Source organism: Eleginops maclovinus, chromosome 16, assembly GCF_036324505.1.
Source record: "Eleginops maclovinus isolate JMC-PN-2008 ecotype Puerto Natales chromosome 16, JC_Emac_rtc_rv5, whole genome shotgun sequence".
In the NCBI taxonomy this organism is placed as follows: Eukaryota; Metazoa; Chordata; class Actinopteri; order Perciformes; family Eleginopidae; genus Eleginops; species Eleginops maclovinus.
Window position 1 is genome coordinate 18,379,678 of NC_086364.1, and position 21,260 is coordinate 18,400,937.

General features: G+C 42.1%; 1 protein-coding gene across 1 annotated transcript; it reads left to right on the top strand.

Moving 5' to 3' along the window:
- The first annotated feature begins 418 nt into the window (after window positions 1-418).
- On the top strand, window positions 419-13,511 carry LOC134877574 (sphingosine kinase 1-like). Its single transcript, XM_063903133.1, has 5 exons — window positions 419-935; window positions 6,686-6,835; window positions 10,134-10,228; window positions 10,978-11,093; window positions 12,160-13,511. The coding sequence occupies exons 1-5, from the start codon at window positions 515-517 to the stop codon at window positions 13,067-13,069; spliced, it is 1,692 nt and encodes a 563-aa protein (XP_063759203.1). The 5' UTR covers window positions 419-514; the 3' UTR covers window positions 13,070-13,511.
- Window positions 13,512-21,260: the final 7,749 nt, after the last annotated feature.

Here is a 21,260-nt window from a genome sequence, read left to right on the forward strand (position 1 = left end):
AAATGATATAGGCCTAATATGTGAGGAGTAACAGTAACGTCATACTGATCATTTGTATCACATTCAACTCAGAATCTGGGAGTCTCAAATTTACACATTTAATTGACCTATTACGTAAATGAAAATAAGATTTGCATAGCCTGAGCAAGGAAAACATATTGGTAATTAGAACCAATATGTACATGTTTTATTACAAACAAAGATTATTTCGCAGAAATTGGTTTTTTAAAAATAGCCCAACATTTGTATTTTATTCTGTTTATCTGCATTTAAATCATGTCCGTACACCAATACAGCAAAGCAAATACCTTCCAAACCTGCTTGACAATAAGCCTGATGCAGGACAGTCAGCTGTGCTCCTCCTGCTCCATCACTGCCATTCCTCTTCCAGTCACTAGGGAGAGACTGTGGACTGGGGAAGCTGCTGTTGTCAGTCAGAGGGTCCCACAGCAGGCTGAGAGGAGTCTGCACCGCCATCCGCACACCGGCCTGCGGGACGCTCTCTCCGCCCGGGATGGAGAAAGACGAAGCGGACCCATCCCGCCAGAGGAACGGGTTGGTGGGCGTGCTGTACGGGGAGTTCACAGACCCGCTCGACGAAAAGGTCCGGTACTCGGTGAGCCTGACGGAGAGCGTCCTCACCGTGCAGAGGATCTGCTCCTCACCCGGTCGGACTAAGGTGCTGTTTAACTTGACAGACTGTGTCGGCTGCCGGGCGTACAGAGGGCCAGACAGCGCGGACGTCGGCGCCTACTTTACAGTCTATTTCTACCCGTTCAAGAGGCGCTGGATGAGCGCCGGAGTGGCCCGGCAGAGAGTGGAGCAGGGCTTTCGGGTGGCGCTGGTCCAGGACCCGCTCGCTAACCTCCAGGAGGCAGAGAGGTGGGCTCGGGCCATCAGAGATGCCTCGGTGCTGCAGGCTCCCCGGAGAGAAGGTGAGCACTGTGGGGACCATGGGTCAGTGTGCAGCGCGGTCATGAACATCAACTTTGTGTTACTATAGGACTATGTATTACAACAGGAAAGGAGTATTATTATGTTGTGAAGATGATTCAAGATTAATATGTTTTATGAAATATGCACAACATGTTAGTTCTTAAAAATCTTAAGCATCAAGCTCCTTCAACAGTGCAACACACATACCTAAGACATACATAAGTTAAAGAATTAAGGAAGTACAAGTGTGCAAATATCAAAACAATGCAAGTTATCTAAAGGGAGTACAATACAGGAATTAGAACAAGTGTTCTGTGTACATGTAAGATAGAATAAGTACAATTATGTAAAATGAAATACTGTACAGTAAAATGATGTTATACTCTTAATACACATGTGGGTATTCAAATCAAACAAATGTACAGATAAACAATGTGTTACAAGCTTATGCGAGAACGAGCTCAGGAGTTTAACATTCTTGCTGCCTGAGGGATAAACCTGTCCCTGAATTAAATGAAGCATCATCAAGTGTAAACTCTTGGTCACGGTGGTAGCCTATAAGACTATTCTGTAGTTTATCTCAGTCCTTTCTTTGCCAAACTCTTCCGAAGTGAGCCAAAATGCAACCACAGCTTCCTATTGCAAAAAGAAAAAGCAGGTTTGTCAGGAACGATGTTCACATTCCATATGCTCTCAATAACCAGCTCTACCTGCCGTGAAAGTGATCCACCTGCCAGAGCAGCCGTTGCAGCTGCCTTGTTTTTTTTTTTAACAGCCCATGAGAAGGATGATTCTGGATGTGGAGCATGCTTGAAACACACACGCTCACAAAACTGATCACTTAAACAGTTAGACTTTCCACTGATCCTGTCAGCAGAGAGTGTAGTTGTGCTCAGGCTTAATTATTCCCGCTCAGTTATTTCCCATTGAGGGTTTTTTTGTTGACGGCCGGAGAAAACACATCAAAACAAAGCCTGTTTTTTATCCTGCTTTTTCGAGCAGCTACGTCTAATTAGGTCTCAACATGTCTCGCTCTGTTATAAAATGCAGACTGTCCTCAGGTTCTTTTGTTTTCCAGTCTCATTAGCGACTCCGTGCTCCATCCTGGTATACCATGTGACAGTAATTAACATGAATACCATATGCGAAGTGTTTATGCAGCTCATTATCCCTATCAGTCATTTGGGAGGAGGTGGTGATGATACTCGCTGAGGATGAAGGAACAAAGCTGTTTCTGTCCCAAAAATGGTTTCTCATTTGGGAACAAACTCAGAATCCGCTATGTCGAGTTGTATCAAATCATTTTGACTCATATAGAAATATTTAACAGTTTAAATATAAAGCAGGCATGCTCTCTTGGGCATGTTCAAAGAGGGAAGTGGATATTTGACTTGACAGTGACTAATTCGGAATGCTGGTTGCAGAAGACGGAGTAAGAAGGAATACTTCTGGAGTTGTACAAACAGGTGAATACAGAGAGCTACTGTGTGCAGAGGAATATGACTTTCCTCTGGTCTGCAGCCAGCACCAGTTTGGGTTTCATCCCCTTTATGCCATGCAGGCAGATGGCAACCTAAGAGGTAACTGGCGACCCCCCCCTCCTTCCCTCTGTCCCTGTGCTCTCACTGGACTCATCAAAGAGCTCCAGCTTGGGAGGTTTTCAAACCACACATACTAATGAACCAGCTCATAGATCTAACAGAGCTCTAACATGTCCTCTCATCTCTTTTTGCGTGCCTCTTTTGAACACAGCGTCTCGGCGATGATGAGATCACATTATTATTTTATAAGCCTGTTTGAGCACACCACATCCAGGCCAGCCAATAATACAGAATTTATCGGAGAATGATATGTGATTTAAATGAGTAATGTTTTGGTAATAGATGTGTTTTGCCTTGTTGGGGAGGAGGAATGAAGGTCAGTGGGATTCACTAATCCCCTAGTTGCCCACTGAGTTAATTGCATGTCATCTCATCTGGTACCGCAGATGGAAAGGTTGGATTAAAAGTGTAATTGCAGCGCAAGATTGGTATTTTGTCTGGGAGGTATCACTGTGGTGCCCTGAGTATAAAGTGAGTGAACATGGAGTCTAACATGTAAATGTGAAACTGTACCTCTAGTTATTTATTCTGGTTGGGTTTGGCTGATTCCAACAATACTCTCAGTGGGGTTTTCACTCTCACGGCAGGTTCATTGGAATGAATGAGCCGTTAATAATGAAGTGCATATGATATAGTACCGCACTCGCTAATGGTCTGCTACAGTAGCTCCTGCTTAGAGAATCCACCGAGAGTTTGCATGCAAAGGAAGGAGATGATGGATACTTGCTTTGATTTTTTTCTGCTAGTGGCTGCCTTCATTGCTACTGGCTGTTTCCTTTTCTGCTTTGCAAACAGCTGGTAGCAAGCCCGTTAGAGATTTAAAGGTCCCATCCTCCCAAATATTTATTATAGTTTAGAAACAAAAGAAATCAGCAATTTAAATCAATGTAACAGACTGTTTCCTCATACGGACCACATCGTTGTGGTTGTTTGCCAGAAGCTATGATAAGAGTTTATCAAGTTTAAAGACACATTTTTACTATGCAGTTTTTAATCCCTGGTCATTTTTAACATATTTAATCCGGATGAAGTATTTAGTCATTGTTTGCAAAGCTTGTAACTTAGCTCCAGGGCAACTGTCATCCACCAAACTATGTTAGAGTTGCACCACATTTTTTCAGTGCTTGTTATCAGTAATATCTGATACCGGTAAAAACTTCCTGAACAATGAACCCTAAAGGAATCCTAACTGATGGGAAGTTGACTGCAGTGGTTGTTGGCAAAATCCCTGTGATGCCATTAAAGGTTGTAGATTGAATTGTAGATTGTCTTGATTACTCACAAACGTCTTGGTTTGGCCCCAGTGCAACCTTGATAAAAATTGCTAAATTCTTGCAAAGTATTCCACTAGCTAGCAACAAAAGCAGCCGCAGGGTCAGGTGTGTGTCGGTCACAGTGTGACCTATCTTCCCTGAGGCTCTGCTGAAGCAGCTGCTGCCTCCTCAGTGAAGGAGACAAGACCAAGAGCCAAAACTGCATCACCGTACGACCTCTAACCCCGCCCAACATCTCTGCCCCTCCGGAGCCTTCGTCTCCTGCTCCGTGACACACGGCTGAGATGGCCTGTCAACACTCCCCCCCCCCCCCCCCCTCGCCTGCCCTCAGTCTGGTGATGCCTCAGTGGGCAGCTGTGTTTAAATCTCTTTCCCTGCTCTCCAGCAAACTTTCACCCAACCTTGGAATGCAGCTTGTTTGCGGACACATCAGTCTAGTTTGGATAGGGTGCTACTTCTGCAGCTTCCAATGAATAGCTCACATATTTGTCAAATGGTGTCACGGTTTAACAGCTCCCACATGTTCTGCTTTATGAGATGCTGAAGGTGCACTGCATATTTATAAGAACTTTTTATCAATCAGCACGGTGATGCACTCTGTGGCACTGAGATGATAGGTCTCTCCTATCAGCGCTGCACTTGTCAGCCCTGTCACACCCAGCCTGCCTGTGTGAGTGTCTCTGTGACTGCATCTGTAAAACACTCACACTTCAGTGGAAGTTTGCTTGCCGGTGTGACTGTCAGGATCTGCCACAGGCATCTCACTTCACATCACGGACACATTTCACATTCACCCACATACCCTGTTTCTATCTTCCTGTCACACTCACAAACAGGCAGCATCCCAGGAGGAATGTCTGGAGCCATAAATTGGGAGCACCAAATTCAGGGTTATTTGATCAATTCCCTTAAAGCAAAGGGGATTTTAGAGCATCCCTTCAAAATAAAGCAGCATGGGTCTTCTTCATCATTCATAATTCTGGTTGAATGATCAGAGTTGTGTGCTGTGAATCAGAGACCTGGAACCATGGAGGGTACTGCAGGGCAAAGACAAAACATTAAACTGGCCTTGTTGAGGATATGCTATGCAGCTCAGCACACTTGAGTGCAAAACCTGTTTTCTAAAGCTCTTTTCCCGTCAAAAGCCACTTTCCACTATATTCTGGAAGTGCAGAGAGGACTCTTTGTGTCTGAAAGCTGCATTGTGCTCAGATACAAAACCCTGTGTTAGTGAATGGAGGCAGAGTTTGGCATGTGCCTGTGTGTTTTCACACTCCCTCCTCACCCTTCCTGAATGGTTTACACTTTTTTTTGGGAAGATATTTTTGTACCTCCGCCGAGTCCAATCATCACGGGCCAAATGAAGTGGAGGGTGGTGAAAGCAGCATCAATTCAGTAAAGGTCACATAACTGGAAATTGATGCTAAGAAAGATATACAGATGCCAATGAGTCACAACTAGGCATCTGGTGTCCTACTGTATCCATCCTAATGTATTTACATGATATATTACATGATATATTTTGTGCTTCTGGTAATTGTGTCATCAATATACCAAAGTCAGTATCACCCACAGCCAAAGCAGTACGGTGGAAATAAATACTTATAAGTTTGTGTCCTCCACATATTGAATTTTCTGTCCTCTGACTCATCTGATATGGTCTCCAGTGAGTCTGGGTCTGCTTTAAAGGGCATCAGTGGAAAAATCCAGCCCTGGGCAAAGCTTCTCTCCAAATGTATTTTAATAAGCTGCAAACCATTTAAGTGGCACCCAGTGTCCCAATTAAGTGGCTTATCCTGATCCTCCTACTCAAACACAGATTCAAAAAGAATGGGAACTTTATCTGAGTTTTACAAATAACTCAATGCTTTTTAAAAAGTAATATTATTGCTAATAATGCAAAATATACTCTGAAAGGCCTTTTTTTGTAACTATTTCGGAGGTAGTATCCAACCACTACACAATCGCTTATAAAATAAATGATACGCCTCTTTCCCCCCTTCACTTAACGCACAATAACATTTAAGAAATACTTTAATTAGCCGTCTTCTGAGAGTTGAATACAAACAGCTCTCTTATCTGTATGGTATGTACAGTAGCTAGCATCTGATCGTCTGAGCTTATCATCAATAGCAGAAACAGCTAGCCTAGCTCTGTCTAACATTTGTTTTGTCCTTATGAAAACCAAACCTATGTGCAAAAACAAAAATGTGCTAGTTGTTTTCGGGTTGTGTGTTGGACTTATTCTTGACCGAGACTAGTATCCACCTGGAGTCTCAGCTGTTTGACTGACATCAGCTTTTAGCTTAGGCCAGCGTGTTACAACTGAGCTTTAGGTGGATTTCATTGCCTTTGGATGTAACCAAGCTAGTGTTAAGTATCTTAGCTAAGCTACATAGCAACAAATCTAACTATTCATTCAACAGTATTGCGAGTGACTTCCCATCTCCATTTTTCTTTCTTAACATCTTTGATTTCCTTGTTTTATTTGAAGTATGGCAATTTACTGAGTTATGCTTCTCGAGTTAGATGTTACATTACCCCAGTGCTACAAAGTGTAGTCACTCTGTTAGCTACTAAACTAGCAACAGTAGATTTTTCTCAAGTGGGATTTATAATCTCTTAATAATGGTATGAAAGGCAACTTTAAGTCCTCTTTCTTTGAAGAAAGCAAAATTAACATTAGGCATCTGAATGCTGTCACAGCCTCTGACTTTACAGTTTCATGCTCTTTTATGTCCCTCAGGGACAAGCCTGTCCTTCTACATTCTTTGGAATATTTGATCATGCATAAAAAGACCTCCTCTTGTCTTCTTGCTTCATTTCTTTCCCCCTGCCTTTGCTCACTTGCACCTCTCTCTGTGTCTTGCTCAGGTGTGGTGTATGCAGAGATGCGCCGGCCATGCAGAATCATGATTCTGGTGAATCCTCACAGTGGCCGTGGCCAGGCTCTGCAGCTTTTCACCGGCCATGTACAGGGCATGCTTACTGAAGCCGCTGTTCCCTACACCCTCGTCATCACAGGTCAGTAGTGTTCACACACATGCAGATCTTTATTGTTCATGTATTTAACCCTCGCTTTTCTCAAAGTCACCCTGCTATGACAAAGGGATTAAACCTTTAACCCCAGTGTGGGACAATTACGCTAAGAGCTCACACACACACACACACCCCAGGTGCAAAGCGTAAACATTCCAGTGTATAGGAATCACCATGAAACTTCCGCAGTTGTCTACTTACTTTCTGGCAATATGTTTGTGATTTCTGAAACTTTATACTACAAGTGCGTTGTTTTTTAAAATATGCTTCCATAGAATAGATGTCCAGAACATAAATCTGAAAGTCCCTGTTTCCTTTTGTTGACATATTAGAGTCAAATGTTCTTACTGAGGGAATTCTTAAGAAACAAAGTGTTAAATTAATCCGAATTTTAATGATATATGAACAAACCACTGTTTAAAATTCCTGAAAATGCAGATATCAATCGAACTGGAAAGTTTCAGTGTATGTAAGTTCTAATAAAATGGAGATTTTAATGGCTAATTTTGAGAGGACAGCCATCGATAGTATATATTGTAGAAGTCCATACACTACAGGCAAATATGGTATAAATATTGCGTTAATAGATCCACTGTGAAACGTCCCCAGTGTATTACCTACATTAAGAAAGATGTTTTTTGTATTGCCAGTTTTCTGAAACGTTATGTTTAAATAAGAAAATAAAGCGTTATCTAGTTCTATCTTTTGGTGCTTCTAGAAGAAATATAAGGACACAAATGTGAGACAAAGTGTAGTAAAATAAACATAACATTTTATTTCTCATGTTTTTTCCCCTTATCTGAAAAAAGACATTATGAAGGCAAATAGCCTAAAAGCTCAAAATTGACCAAAGCATGAAAATGACTGTGTCTTCCTGTAGTGTCCTCCTTAAACTAACCTTCATTTTAGGAAAGCAGTTTCACTCCCTGCAGTTATGATGCATTATTTGTGTCATACATTTACGGGCCACATCTGCAGGCACCCGAGCTTTGATGCACATCCAATCTCCGTTGCAGTCGCCCCAGCTGCTCCACATTCTGTGTGAAATGCTGGTGGCTCTTTGTGAAGTTAAACAGTGTGGTGGTTTAAGGTCTTCAGAGATTCTGAACTTAACGCGACCTCTCCCTGAATACTAAGGAGCAGAAACAAAGCACACCAACAACAAAACAATGCTCAACTTCATTCGTATGCACCTTTTACTCCAACCACTGGATTTGACAGGTTATAATTCGCTCTTCCAGTGTTAGTTTGGCAGATCAGGAGCAGAATATCTGATATTTATCAAAGGGATATTGAATATGACAACAGAAAATACGGAGAATCTGTGTTTGTTTATTTCACAATGAGTGCTGATGCGTATGCAGGCTCTTTGTGCCAACTCCTGGGACTTAAAGAAAGGTCAGCAGCTGGATGGTGATGAAAAAAGGCGGAGTAATTACTGACGTTGACTCAGGGCGAGCAGAGCCCCAAGGAGTGGGGAGAATGTGGGTTACTGAGGGGCCTTCAGTGGTCGGATACTGTAGCCTGTGAGAAGCGACCCCTCGGATTAACTGGCACGACCCATTTGATGAATGTATCACACAGCGTTTGCCCGAGGAAGGACACGTTCCAGTGGAGGCGCCTCTTGTGTCTGCATGTACCTTTTACATACTGTATGAAGCATCCAGAGCACCAAGCGTCATCTTTACCCTGAATAACCTGAGAGGGAGCCGGTAGAGAGTAACACCAGGAGGAAAATGGTAGATAAGACTGAAATTTACCTGAGATTTTCTAATGTTCACTAACAGTTTGTGTTTGAGTGTCAGCCATAATCTTTGCTGCTCAAAGAAGAATCACCAGTGGATGAAAATTGGCTAAAATGAAAACCAGGGTTGGGGAGTAACAACGGTGTTGCGTAATACCAGAAATGTTGGTCCATTACAGATATGATTTTTAAATGTTTTAAGTAAATCGCTGTGCCTTATCAAAATGTCTGTGAGTGGAAAGGAGTGACATGTATATGGATGTATTGTTTTTGGTCAATAGCTTTTATGTGGAATAAAACGGTAATTCTGTTCTTTTACATCTTTGTGCCTTCTTTTGGAAACACAGGTCAGCAAAGTATAGGGACACATTTGTACAACATCATCAAGGAGCTTTCTCTACGTTCTTTTATACATCCATGGTCTCTTCAAGCAGATAAGCTTAATTTATATGAATATGCTTTCAGAATCAGAGCGTTGTTTTAGATTGGTGTGTTTGTTTGATTTATGGCGCCTTTTGTCTACGACCAACTTTATTCAGAAAAGGGCTGTAATTTGACACAGGGTATCTAGCAATCTAATTCCCATTACACTTCAAAAGTTATCTTCCAAACACTGACACAAAACCATCAGTCTTTAGGGTTTAGTTTGAGGTGCGTGTTTGTCTGTGACCCCCTGAATAAGGAAGTAGCTGGGAAGCAAATCATCTAGTGCTGAGTCAGCTGTGCAGTTACTCCCTAACTGCCTCTGTCTGTCAACACAGCACTGCCTCACGGCCTCCAGATTCCACACAGCAAACAAACGGCAGCAACAGAGGCCCGGGAGAGTGTAAAGGGGGGAGACAGGTAGAGGTTGAGCAAAGTGAGAGGAAAGGAGAGGGAAGTTGTTTTTTATTTCTGTCCTGTACTCGATCGATACCTGAGCTGGAGCGGGAAAATATATCCTTGGCGATGGCAGTGCGTCAATACTTGCTAACTTCTTTGCTGTCTGCCTTCCGCTGTCTGTCTTTCCCCTCCCTTTAAAGCTGACTTCCTCCCACCACTCACACATACACATACACACACACAACTACTCTGGGGAGTCTCGGTTGGTAGGACTGTAGACTTTAATGCTGGCAGGATGAGCCCCTGCAGGGACCCACACAAGGACTCTGCCAATAAATCTAGGCTGAACAAATAGCTTAGTTCTCCGCCGGTGCATTAACAAACACTCACATGCACGAACACACACACACACACACACACACACACACTGAACACGTGCATCCAGTCAACGCACATACACACGATATTTGTCAGTCACAGATGTTTGCGGCTAAGCTGCCTTGGAGCTGTTGAGTAGCCGCTGGTTGGGCTAATGTGATGTGTTTGGCCTTATACGGGGAAACTGAATCTCTTTTCCGCCTAATCTCCCTGATACCACCCCAGAGGACCGGCAATGAAGGCAGCACGCCTTTCTCTGCCATTGCCCTTGATTTTATTGTGTCGATTTGTCTGACACATTCTTGTTTCTCCTCTCTTTTGAACTTGTTTTTCCTTCAGAGCACCAGAACCATGCACGGGAGCTGGTGAGGAAGGCCGACCTGTCACAATGTGACGCTCTGGTTATCATGTCTGGAGACGGGCTGCTGTTTGAGGTGCTTTGACTTTACCTAGACTAATGTGATATGATAATCAATACAGGAAATGGCTGGACAAAAATAATATAAAAATAAATCATTATTTGAGTGATATAGACAATACTGTTGCATTATGCCTTCACCTCTTTTTAATCTGTATTTGTACTTTAAGTATTATATATATATTTTACCTATATTTTTAAAACCCTTTTTGCATTTAAAAAAATAATAATTATACACCATGGTCTGTATTAAGCAAAATGTGGATGTTTCCTGTACATTTGGCAGGATTACAACTAGTCGAAATTATTGTATTTTCTTTTTTTTGTTTGACTTGTTTTCTATTTGATCTGGCAGAAAATCAATCACAGATGAAAATGACATGAGCTCTCTTACAACTGTTTCTATTTTTAGTATTTTATTTTTCAGAAAAGGCCTGGAGAAAACTTAATTTGTACTCCCATGACAAAAAAGCCCAGTGCAGAGTGGATTCTAGCAATGTCTGCCGTCTCTAAGTAGTAGTCCTAGATTCTCTTCTAGCGATGCTTAACTAGGTTTGTTTTAATGTTTAACACCAGGGTCTGAGAGAATTCTCAAAACTAGGAATTCATCAATCTTGAGTCGAGATGGTTCCCTTGAAGTATTTGACGTGATGCAGAATTACTGTAGCTAAGAAACACATTTTATCTTGACCTCTTAACACACCGACACAACTTTCCTTAAGGCTCATGATCTGATTCTGTTTCTGTTTGTTCTTGTTTATCCAGGTGATAAATGGCCTGATGGAGCGGGAGGACTGGCAGGAGGCCATCCAGACCCCTCTGGGTATTCTGCCAGGTGGCTCCGGTAACGCCCTGGCAGCCTCTGTCCACCACTACTCGCAGTGAGTCAGTCCGTTAATGAGTCATTTAAATGCATGGACCAAGAGTCCAGCAGAACCACCACCTTCGGCTTTAAAAAAAAAAGAACGATTTATCTCCTTTCGGTGTAATTATGCCAAAGGCTGACTGGGCACATCATTTCTCAGTGGGGGAGGAGAGACAGCGGAGCAAAAACTGGAACTGCTTCGCCGTGCAGCAGAGGTCATTTCAGGCAGCTGATAACTCTCAAAGGAATGATGTAACGGGTTTAAAAACTTCCACATTATGAGGATTATATTCCAGAATACAGTTGTGGAACCAGTTGTGGTCCAGGGTGTCATCACCATCTGCTGGTTGGTAGTGGGCACAACATTAATGAAAAAAACTGGAAACTATCTATCACCTCGTTAACTTCTGCTGCCCTGCAGGGTGCAGCTGTGGGCAGGATTTAAAGAGTACTGTGGTCATGTGTCCCAATAATTGTCACAGCAACAGTAACTGATAACTAGTTGGGTACTGTTCACTTTTGAACCAACACCAAAACCTAACAGTTTCTTCAAGTTACCGATGTTACTGCATACTGCATGATGTTTGGCCAATCTCAGGCCCCAACGGCTCTCAGTCAGACTATGATAAGCGTCTGAGAATATCTCTATGGTTCAGCTGTAGCAATCGGATATTTGGCACAATACTTCCTTTTCTGTGCGCTGCTTCTTGATTACAGTCCGCTTAGCATATGAAGATACGAGAATCGAGTTGGAATTGATGGACAAAGTCTCAACTCAAAACAATGGGATTGCTTCAAACCCAAAAGTCCAGTTTTATAGCTTATTTTAAGCTTATTTTAGGCTTAATTTTCATTAGAAGATAGGCGATGGGCTTTGAGATTGCATATAGACCCATTTGTTTCACATAGACTGTTAACCTGTATTCCACCAAAGCCTGCTCAAACTTGATTGGATGAAACTTTTTAGACTACAAATGGAAAGGCTTCCGTAAAATCTTCTAAAATCCAGCACATGCAAAATAGCGTATAGGAATGAATGTCATTAGGGTTGTTTCTAACTCTTGATGTGTGTCATCTATCAGGTCGCCTCCAGCTTGGAACGAGGAGCTTCTGCTGAGCTGTGGCTTCATGCTGTGCAAAGGTCTGGTTAGCTCCATGGACCTGGTATCGATCCACCTGGCCTCTAGACAGCGCCTCTTCTCCTTCCTGTCCCTGGCCTGGGGCTTCGTGGCCGACGTCGACATCGAGAGCGAGAAGTACCGCCACGTTGGAGCCATTCGCTTCCTAATGGGCACCCTGGTGCGTCTGGCCTCCCTCAGAGTCTACCAGGGCAGGTTGGCGTATCTTCCTGTTAAGGAGGCGCCAAAACTTCCAAAAGGGAGCATTAAGACTAACCAGCCTCCCTCCACCCCTCAGCATCCGTCCCTCTGCTCCTCCCTCCCCTGCCGACTCATCCCAAACACCTCTCCGAACCGTAACGCTCGACACAATCAAAACAGCACAAATTCCAACCACAACACCATCACCAACTCCTCCAACAACGCTATCACCACCAAGAGACCGGAGACGCAGAGCGATGGCAAGACTAGAGCCCAGGAGGACTCCCTGCTCCCGGGGCTCGATCAGCCGGTCCCAGAGAGCTGGACAGTCGTCAAGGAGGAGGACTTTGTCTTGGTGCTGGCTATTTACCAGTCCCACCTGGCTGAGGATCTGTGGACAGCGCCGGGTGCGATGGCGGACGACGGGGTGATTCATCTCTTCTATGTGACAGCAGGAATCTCCCGTCCTGCCCTCTTGCGGCTTTTCCTTGCCATGGAGAAGGGCGGCCACTTGGCATGCGACTGCCCCCACCTGGTGTACGAGAAGGTGAAGGCCCTGCGGCTGGAGCCTGTCTCGCCACAGGGCATGATCACTGTGGACGGGGAGATGGTAGAGTACGGGCCAGTCCAGGCTCAAATCCACCCAGGACTGGCCAGACTCATTTGTGGATGAACTGGGATTATCTTGATCTTTTTCAGCCTGTAGAGCTTTCTAGTTTGGCCTTTTATACTCAGTGTCAATTCCTCTCTGTATGCTGTGTTTTCAGAAGTGCCAAAGACATTTTATCAGCCTCTGGAAATTTCTCTATTTTTCTACAGAAGCAACTCGTCCTATTTTTATGAACCCCCTCCCGTCCCCTCTTTCTGGCAATGTTTGATTCAGGGTTAAAGCCATGGATGGTTGTTCTCGCTGCTGGCTGGTCCCAGCTTAGACAAACAGAGAGCGATTGTATGTGTGTTCATAACCCACAGAGATCTTTATGTGTGTTTGTGTGTGTGTGTGTGTGTGTGTGTGTGTGTGTGTGTGTGTGTGTGTGTGTGTGTGTGTGTGTGTGTGTGTGTGTGTGTGTGTGTGTGTGTGTGTGTGTGTGTGTGTGTGTGTGTGTGTGTGTGTGTGTGTGTGTGTGTGTGAGATTGTGCATGAGGAGCTTTGGCACAAAGCGGCGCAGGGGCTGAGGAGTGCATTGTGCACTCTGCTGTCGGTCCTCATAAGAATTGAACATGTGAAGAGAAGCACATTTCCCCGTCCTGGGAGGCTCGCAGAGAAGCCACGCCCCTTGTCCCACTGTGCTTACCCCAGGCCGACAATCTCCCTCCAGGGCAAACCGCCCTGACAGCATCCCCCCCCTCCCTCCACCACCACCCTTAGCCTGGTAGAAAGGAGCTTTCTTACTTAGGAGATATTATAAATCCCCCAGGGATTTGATGTTGAAAAATCTTTAATCTTTGCATAGCTTATATTAACTCAAACAATCGCAAAACCAGTCACACACACAATATAAGAAGGTGGAGCGGAACTTAAACATGGCCAGCTGGGGTAACACCTCCACTTCCTGTCCCGTGGGCTCCTGCTTCATCTGCAACCATCATCAAACTGCCTCCACTCGCACATAAACACACAATTTCTTTCCCCCATCCCCCCCTCCTCCTACTGTATGTACAGCTCCTTTCATACACACACATTCCCTTGCATCTCTGCAGCACTTAGCAAGGGGGAGGGGCATGGTCTGCTACTGTGCATATGATCCCCTCTCTTCTTGCTGTCTTAAGATTGTACGCTCCCTCCCTTCTTTGGTTAATGAGCCATCAGCACCTAATGTGTCCTTAATACTGAGCTTTACATCTGCAGAAGCGTGCAAAATAAGAGTTTCTAGTCACACGAAAGCTTTAGAGTGAGTTTTAGCATTTCACACTTATTGGTTGAAGCTGAGTAAAGTGGAGAGAGCAGGGTTTCACACCGGGTCTCTCAGCGTTGCATATTGAGAGACATGCGATCAATGTGAGCTGGACGGAGTCAAGTGCTCTGCTCCACTGTGTGGCCTTTTTTGCTGGTTTGCTGGTGATGCGGTGTTGAGCATTAGTGCACCGGAGCAGAGGAGAGTGCAAATGTTACATTATCATCAATTTCTCCCTATGCCCTCACACACTAGTTTATTTCAGGTCACTATGTCTGCACCCACAGGTATGCTGCAGCTGAGTATCATCAGAGAGGGAGCTGTCTTTCCTGACCTTAAAAACAGATCATGTTCTTCTTTTGTGAAGAACAGAGTGTCAACAAGGTTAAGGAGACATTACTGTACGAATGCTGATGCATAACAACAAAATCACCTCTCATGTTGAAAGTGAAAAACAAAATGTTGAAGGGCTAATTCAAAGGAATGCTGATTATCAGCTTTTAAAGGTTTTGATGGATACATCACTGTCATCCTGAGTGCAATACCGTCCGTGCTATAAGCTGTGCACATTATTTTCCTACTGATCTTTTCTGGAGCTTGTGAAAAAGTGTCGGCTAGAAGAAGCGTAAATGCAAACATTTTTTCCCCTTAAAAAACCAGAGAGAACTTTCCTTCTTTAGGGACTGTATGACAATGATTGTGTTGCCTGTTAGGGCTGGGCAAGATGCCCAACAAATTAATGCCACATGACTAAAGCATGATCGAAATAACTCTGTTTTATAACTTCATGTAAAAAGATATTTGAGCAATGGTGACTAACCTGAATTATGCACATTTAGTTCTTGCAGCAATAGATCCCACAACAGAGCTTCAGCCTGGTGTCTGCAGGACAGGCACAAGCTAGCTTTAGCCAACAAGCAGGAAAAGACGTAGTGAATAAAGAAGATTCCACAAACTTGTCCAGACTCCTCCAAAAACAAATTGTGTCCAGGAAAGCAACATTTAGATTAATCCAATTTATTTAACACAAGAATTACCAACCCCTGCAATACATTCTTACTGGAATTCTCCTTCTGATAAAGTTAGAAACAATTCAAATCTTCTGAGATTATGTTAGATCAATCACTAATAACCAGAGGTGAAACTACCTCATTGTTTTACAAGTCACAAGTAAGTCTCAAGTCACAAAAACTAATCATTGGAGCTTAAATCTAAAACTGGTCAAAGCAAGACATTATATTTGTGATCACTTTATACTCGATTCCGCTCCTCGCCTAACATCTACGTTATTTTACTTCATTACAACTTATGGCAACATCCATCCATCATGACTCACAGTGTGCAAAAGAGCCATCTGAATTCCCTTCCCGTATAAACCCATAACATACTTGAAGTTGACCTCTTCCATCTTCACTGGAGTGCCGATTTTTTGCCTATTACTTGATTTTTACATCCTGGGACATTATCATATACTACTGTGTGAGTCATAGCTTCAACTCGTGTCCAACATACTGTACCTCCTATCATTACTGTATCCTCAGTAAAGTGATGCAGGTGCTTTGAATGCATTTTCATGTTCTCACTCATGAACTTGCAGCTGCCCACGTGCACTGTTCATTACTAAATGTATGAAGTACATCTCATATGGGTAGAGATTAGCTATGCAAATGCCTTGTCATGGCTGCAGATATCTGGATTGAGGGTGCCCTCTGCTGGACCCTCATTAATTTACAGTTTCATTTTATGTCATACAATGCAAATCGACTGTTACTTGCTTCTTATATTTACAGTTATGAATAGATTTATTCAGCTCAGTTGCAGGAGACATTTCATTCTTATTACACTTTTTCAATAATGGAATCCAAAATCCAGCTTATTGTAATTAATCATAGAGAAATGTACTTGATACTTGCATAGAAACACTGCTGCAAATAACAAAACATGCCAACATCTCGGACAACACTATTGTTAACTTGTGCTACTATACTGTTAAATTGTTATTTACTGCTTTCATGTAACTGCAGTCTGTTCTTTTTAACACTGTTAATACTTGTCTTTGTCATTACTGTCATGCCATTTTATGAATGAGTTAAGAAGGTTGTTTCCGAAACTGAAATGAGACCCTATGATGTTTTTATGATAATATTAAATGCTTGCTGTACTCTATGTTTAACTCAAAAACTGCTGAATTCACATTCATGTAAAGCCTGAACATGACTTAAAGGTAATGATTGTTAGATTTTGTGTTGCTTAATGAGGTGATATAAACTGGGTTTTGTTGCAATAGGGGGATTCAAGTGGTACGTTTGAATGTGTTATTCTGTCCTTGTTAGTTAAAGAACATGTGTGCCAGGTATTTGCGGCTTTTTACTTTGAAGTAAAATAGGGAAACACAGTTCTCTAAAGAGTGCCTTACAAGACAGCAGATAGGTGGTGCAAAGAATAAAAAAGGGAAACCAATCTTTTAAAAGTAAATCATTTAGCACCTGATATTCCTTTTTATAGGCGGGATTCTGTTTGATCTGTAAAGCTTCTGTAAAATAATTGACTGGTTTTAACTTCCATACAAGGTTGTTATTCCATATGTTGAGCTGGCTGTTGACATCCAGGTATTAATCATCTTCTTTTTTTTTGTTGAAAGTCTTTGTTCATTTTCTTCTTTATTTTTTAAAATACCAATAAAAATATTCATATATAAATGTGGTTCTTTCTTTTTGTGCCGATTATAATGAAGGTGTTTCAAATATATTTGGAGTTGCGTCTTAGTGTTGACAGTGCCCTTTAACATTTGGGAAACACAAATGTGGGGGGAATATCTGTATAGCTTATGGAAACAAAAAAATATGATAAAGCTGCTATATTGAAAAGATCCTTTTAATGGAAAATGTACGATTTGGGCTACGATACTAGCCTACAGTGGATTGTGTCGTAATACACACTTGAGAAAAGTAGAAACTGCATCACTTGCTAATTAGGAGATTCTGTATGATTTTATTCGTGTGTGTGTGTGTGTGTGTGTGTGTGTGTGTGTGTGTGTGTGTGTGTGTGTGTGTGTGTGTGTGTGTGTGTGTGTGTGTGTGTGTGTGTGGCACGAGCGCATTTTGGGTGATTGAAAGAGAGGGAGAGACAGAAGAGAGAGAGCGAGAGACAGAGAGCGCGCGCACACCTGTACGGGTGATTGTTGTTAGCATCAGGTGCTAGCTGTGCACAGTAGCTATGCTAACGGATATGAGAAGCTGTTTCTACAACAAAGTGGAGGAGAGTCCTCTCCTGTCAGACTGAGAGGCCCTGATAACTACAGCTCAGTTGAGGTAAAGGACTCTGAATGTTTAGGTAGTTAACTTCAGTCTAAGTTATCTCAGTGGGTCTCAAACTGTTTGGTCACCATTTATGTGAATAGCCTACCCTTATATCATAACAGAATAAATAATAACAGGTATGAAATCCCTAAAATGTATACTATAGGACAATACAATACAGGGAATGATTCGTAAAACATGCATGAATATAATTAAATGTCAACTAGGTAACATAAGATAAGATAAACATTAAAACGTGTTTACTGAGGAGCAGGGGCAGAGAGGAGAGGATCTGAGACAGGTGACAGAGGACCTGCACCCTCATCACCATAAATGAAGAACTAAAATAAGATAAAATAAGTTAGATTTATCTTTTATTGGTGGAGAGCATCCTGGATACAGAAAAGTTGTCGTCACTGTCATATATCTCCACCAGAGGGAGACAGAGACTGTGTCTGAACTCAGTAAAACAATATTTACTTTCTGCCTTTGGTGTTTAACTTCAATCTAAAATGTTGAAATATATATATCTATCAGAAGTTTACAATTTTAAGACTGTAGTTTTGAAACCATCAAACCAACCAAAGAGTAAAATCAGCATCTCTCTGCAACAGTTTTAACTAAAGTGTAACCTACTTGTATTCAGGTACTGTTGGATTATTTGCAGAAACTTTAGTTGTCTTTTAACTGGCTCTCATGAAGTAGCAACATTACGGAAGCCCTGAAAGGCAATAGGGATACATAAATAGATCCAAGAACAGGATTATAATGGTTTTGCAATGACAATCATTGTTAACCTTGAATTATTTCTGTTAAAAATGACAACATTTTTCAATTCTCCATGCACCCTAAAACTCACCTGTTGATAAAAAATCACTTTTTTCACAAATTAAATAAAAAAACACAGAAGGAAGGAAAGAAATCCGAGATCATTCTCGTAAAAATTGATCACCAGTTTGATTTTTGTCTTTTGCTTCTCAGGGCTTCCCTACAACTCACAAGCATTTCCAGCCTAAGAATCATATAAACTGTATGGCCTGCAGATGGCAATATAATCCAAGCAGTAATAGTTTTCTATGTGAGCAGGGGAGCTGCTTGTATGTGTATGTGTCTCTATGTGTGTGTTTAATGGAGCGACCCTGAGCAGTTGTTAGAAAGGTTATGCTAGTATTGTTCCACAGGAAGCAACAGATCGTTGTGGCGCGTCCTGTCTTTGTCTCTGCCGCTCGCTCTGCCGCTGTCACTGACAGCCACAAACATGAGTCAAAGTGAAGGTCATATGTAGGCTGCTTGTGTCTCAACCATGTAAATACATGAGCAAGATACAGGACAGGCCCACTTTTAACCAATTATGCAAATGTTAATGTGGCACTTAGTTATATATTTGTTTTATTAGCCTCTGACTAACAGATTGTATCCCACTTAATGAAAGCGGCCTGTAACGGACTTAACCAATAAAGCTGCACAATATAGAGAGTCACTGGGTAACATACATGAAAGCTAATGAAATAAATTAGACTTATCAATATGTATATAAAAATAATAGACAGTAAAATGCAATAAAAAGTGGTGTGTGCTTTACTTGTCCAGTGATTTAGAGTTATTATATCACATGATGTTATTGAACAAATCCAAGAGTTTTTAATTAAAATAAAGAGCCAATTATTTTATTGATATATTCAAATAAAATAGAAAATACACAAAAATCCAAAGAGTTGTGTCCTACTCGCTCACATGATATGGAAGCCATTGACAAAAACAATTAAGTTCTTTTCTTTGAAAACCTTTTGTAAAATCAATTAATGTCATCAGTCATAAAAAAATGTTTGCAGGACAAGGCAAGTTTGTTTTACATGTTAACCATCATTTTCAATAATGTGGCCAAGTTAGGATGGAGGTGTTGAAGAAAGCATTGGTTTTCTCTCAAACACTCATTTGATGACTGTCCCTAAGTGAAACCCTGTGGTAAAGAGTGAGGACTCTCAAACTTAGAAGACGCCACTGTATCGGCAGTGAATGTCTGTCGAATATCCAACCTGAACCTCACATCACTACCCTCCCAAAAAATATCTTGTAACTTCCTGAACTTACAGTATGTAAGGAATAAAGGAATCCGTTTCGCAGATGTTTCGTTGAGCCTCTTTCATTCACTGGGCACAAACAATATTTGCTCCCAGAAACAGCTTTTGACGCAGCTTATGTTCACACCTACAACAAGTCTCCTCCTGTGCCACTCTGAAGGGTTGAATACCTTGCTTAAGGGCTTGATAATTGTTGTAAAGGGAGGGGATCACCTTTACATTTCCCACCTGGATTTGGCTTTAAAGCAGCGTCATGTAACACAACATCCAGAGCATTAATGCCGCAAATCACTTCTGAAACACCTTCATCTCTGGCCCTGACCTTCATCTTTGGCATGCAAACACACAACCTCAAAACACACCAACCTCACTCATCTGCAGGGTGAAGCTCAACTTAATTGCTTAAGTGAAGTTGTGTTTTTTTCAGTTGGGAATCTCTCCGTCTGTCAGAGTCTTCAGTGTTCTTCCCTTCCTCTTTTTTCTTTTCCCTAACCTTTTCTGACAGGATTAATTAAATGCCACTCCAACAATCAGCTGCACGCCAGAGGAGGGAGTGGGCCGCTGGATGGTGTGTGTGTGTGTGTGTGTGTGTGTGTGTGTGTGTGTGTGTGTGTGTGTGTGTGTGTGTGTGTGTGTGTGTGTGTGTGTGTGTGTGTGTGTGTGTGTGTGTGTGTGTGTGTGTGTGTGTGTGTGTGTGTCTGTGTGTCTGTGTGTCTGTGTGTCTGTGTGTGTGTGTGACCTCAAGCCATTTTTGCTTTCCAAGACCGTCCCTGCTGCAGATTTTAAATCATTATCTGCAGGAGTGGGAGGGTTACTCTGGAAATGTAATCCATCACAATTACTACTAGTTGCCTGTAAACATTTTTTAATCAGTAACCTAATCTGAGTATCAAACATTCAAAAATGATGTAACCTGATTACTTTTGTGGATGATGTAAGACAACAGAACAATTTAACTCTAGAAAAGAAGAAACCAATATATTAAGTTAAAAAAACACAATAAAACACCAACAATAAAGTAGGCATACTACCACAGTATAAGAAAGATACGGTTAAACTCACACACACTTTTTTTCACATATAGGTTTGACTAACTGAATTGAAAAAATAACAAGTTGACCAAAGAAAGTGAAATCCAGGAAGGACATTCAGGCAGTAGGTGTGTTTACACTTAAAGTATCAGCCTACAGAACAGAACAGCTTATAAAGAATGAATACACGTTTTTAAGTATCATTGTAATCCTGAAAGTAATCCCCCATTTTAAGCAGTGTAACAGTAATCTGATTCTGTCTTTTTTATGTAACTGTAAGGAGGTACAGTTACCTCGTCTGGCTGTCTGACTATCTCTCTCCCTGATTGGTAGCACTTTAATCTCCAACCTGCTGTGTAATGATCGGGTTTAAATATCCTCTTTCAACTTCACATTTTTAATAAACGACACCAGTAAAGAACATCTCGAGCGTCTTTCAAAAGGTGCCAGTTTGCCCTGAGCTAGTCTCTAGATGTCAGAGCAGGCTTACTCTCCATTCTCTAAACAACCCGGGTGTGTCCGCTTTCGCCGAGGGCTGAGGTGTTAGTCATAGCGGCT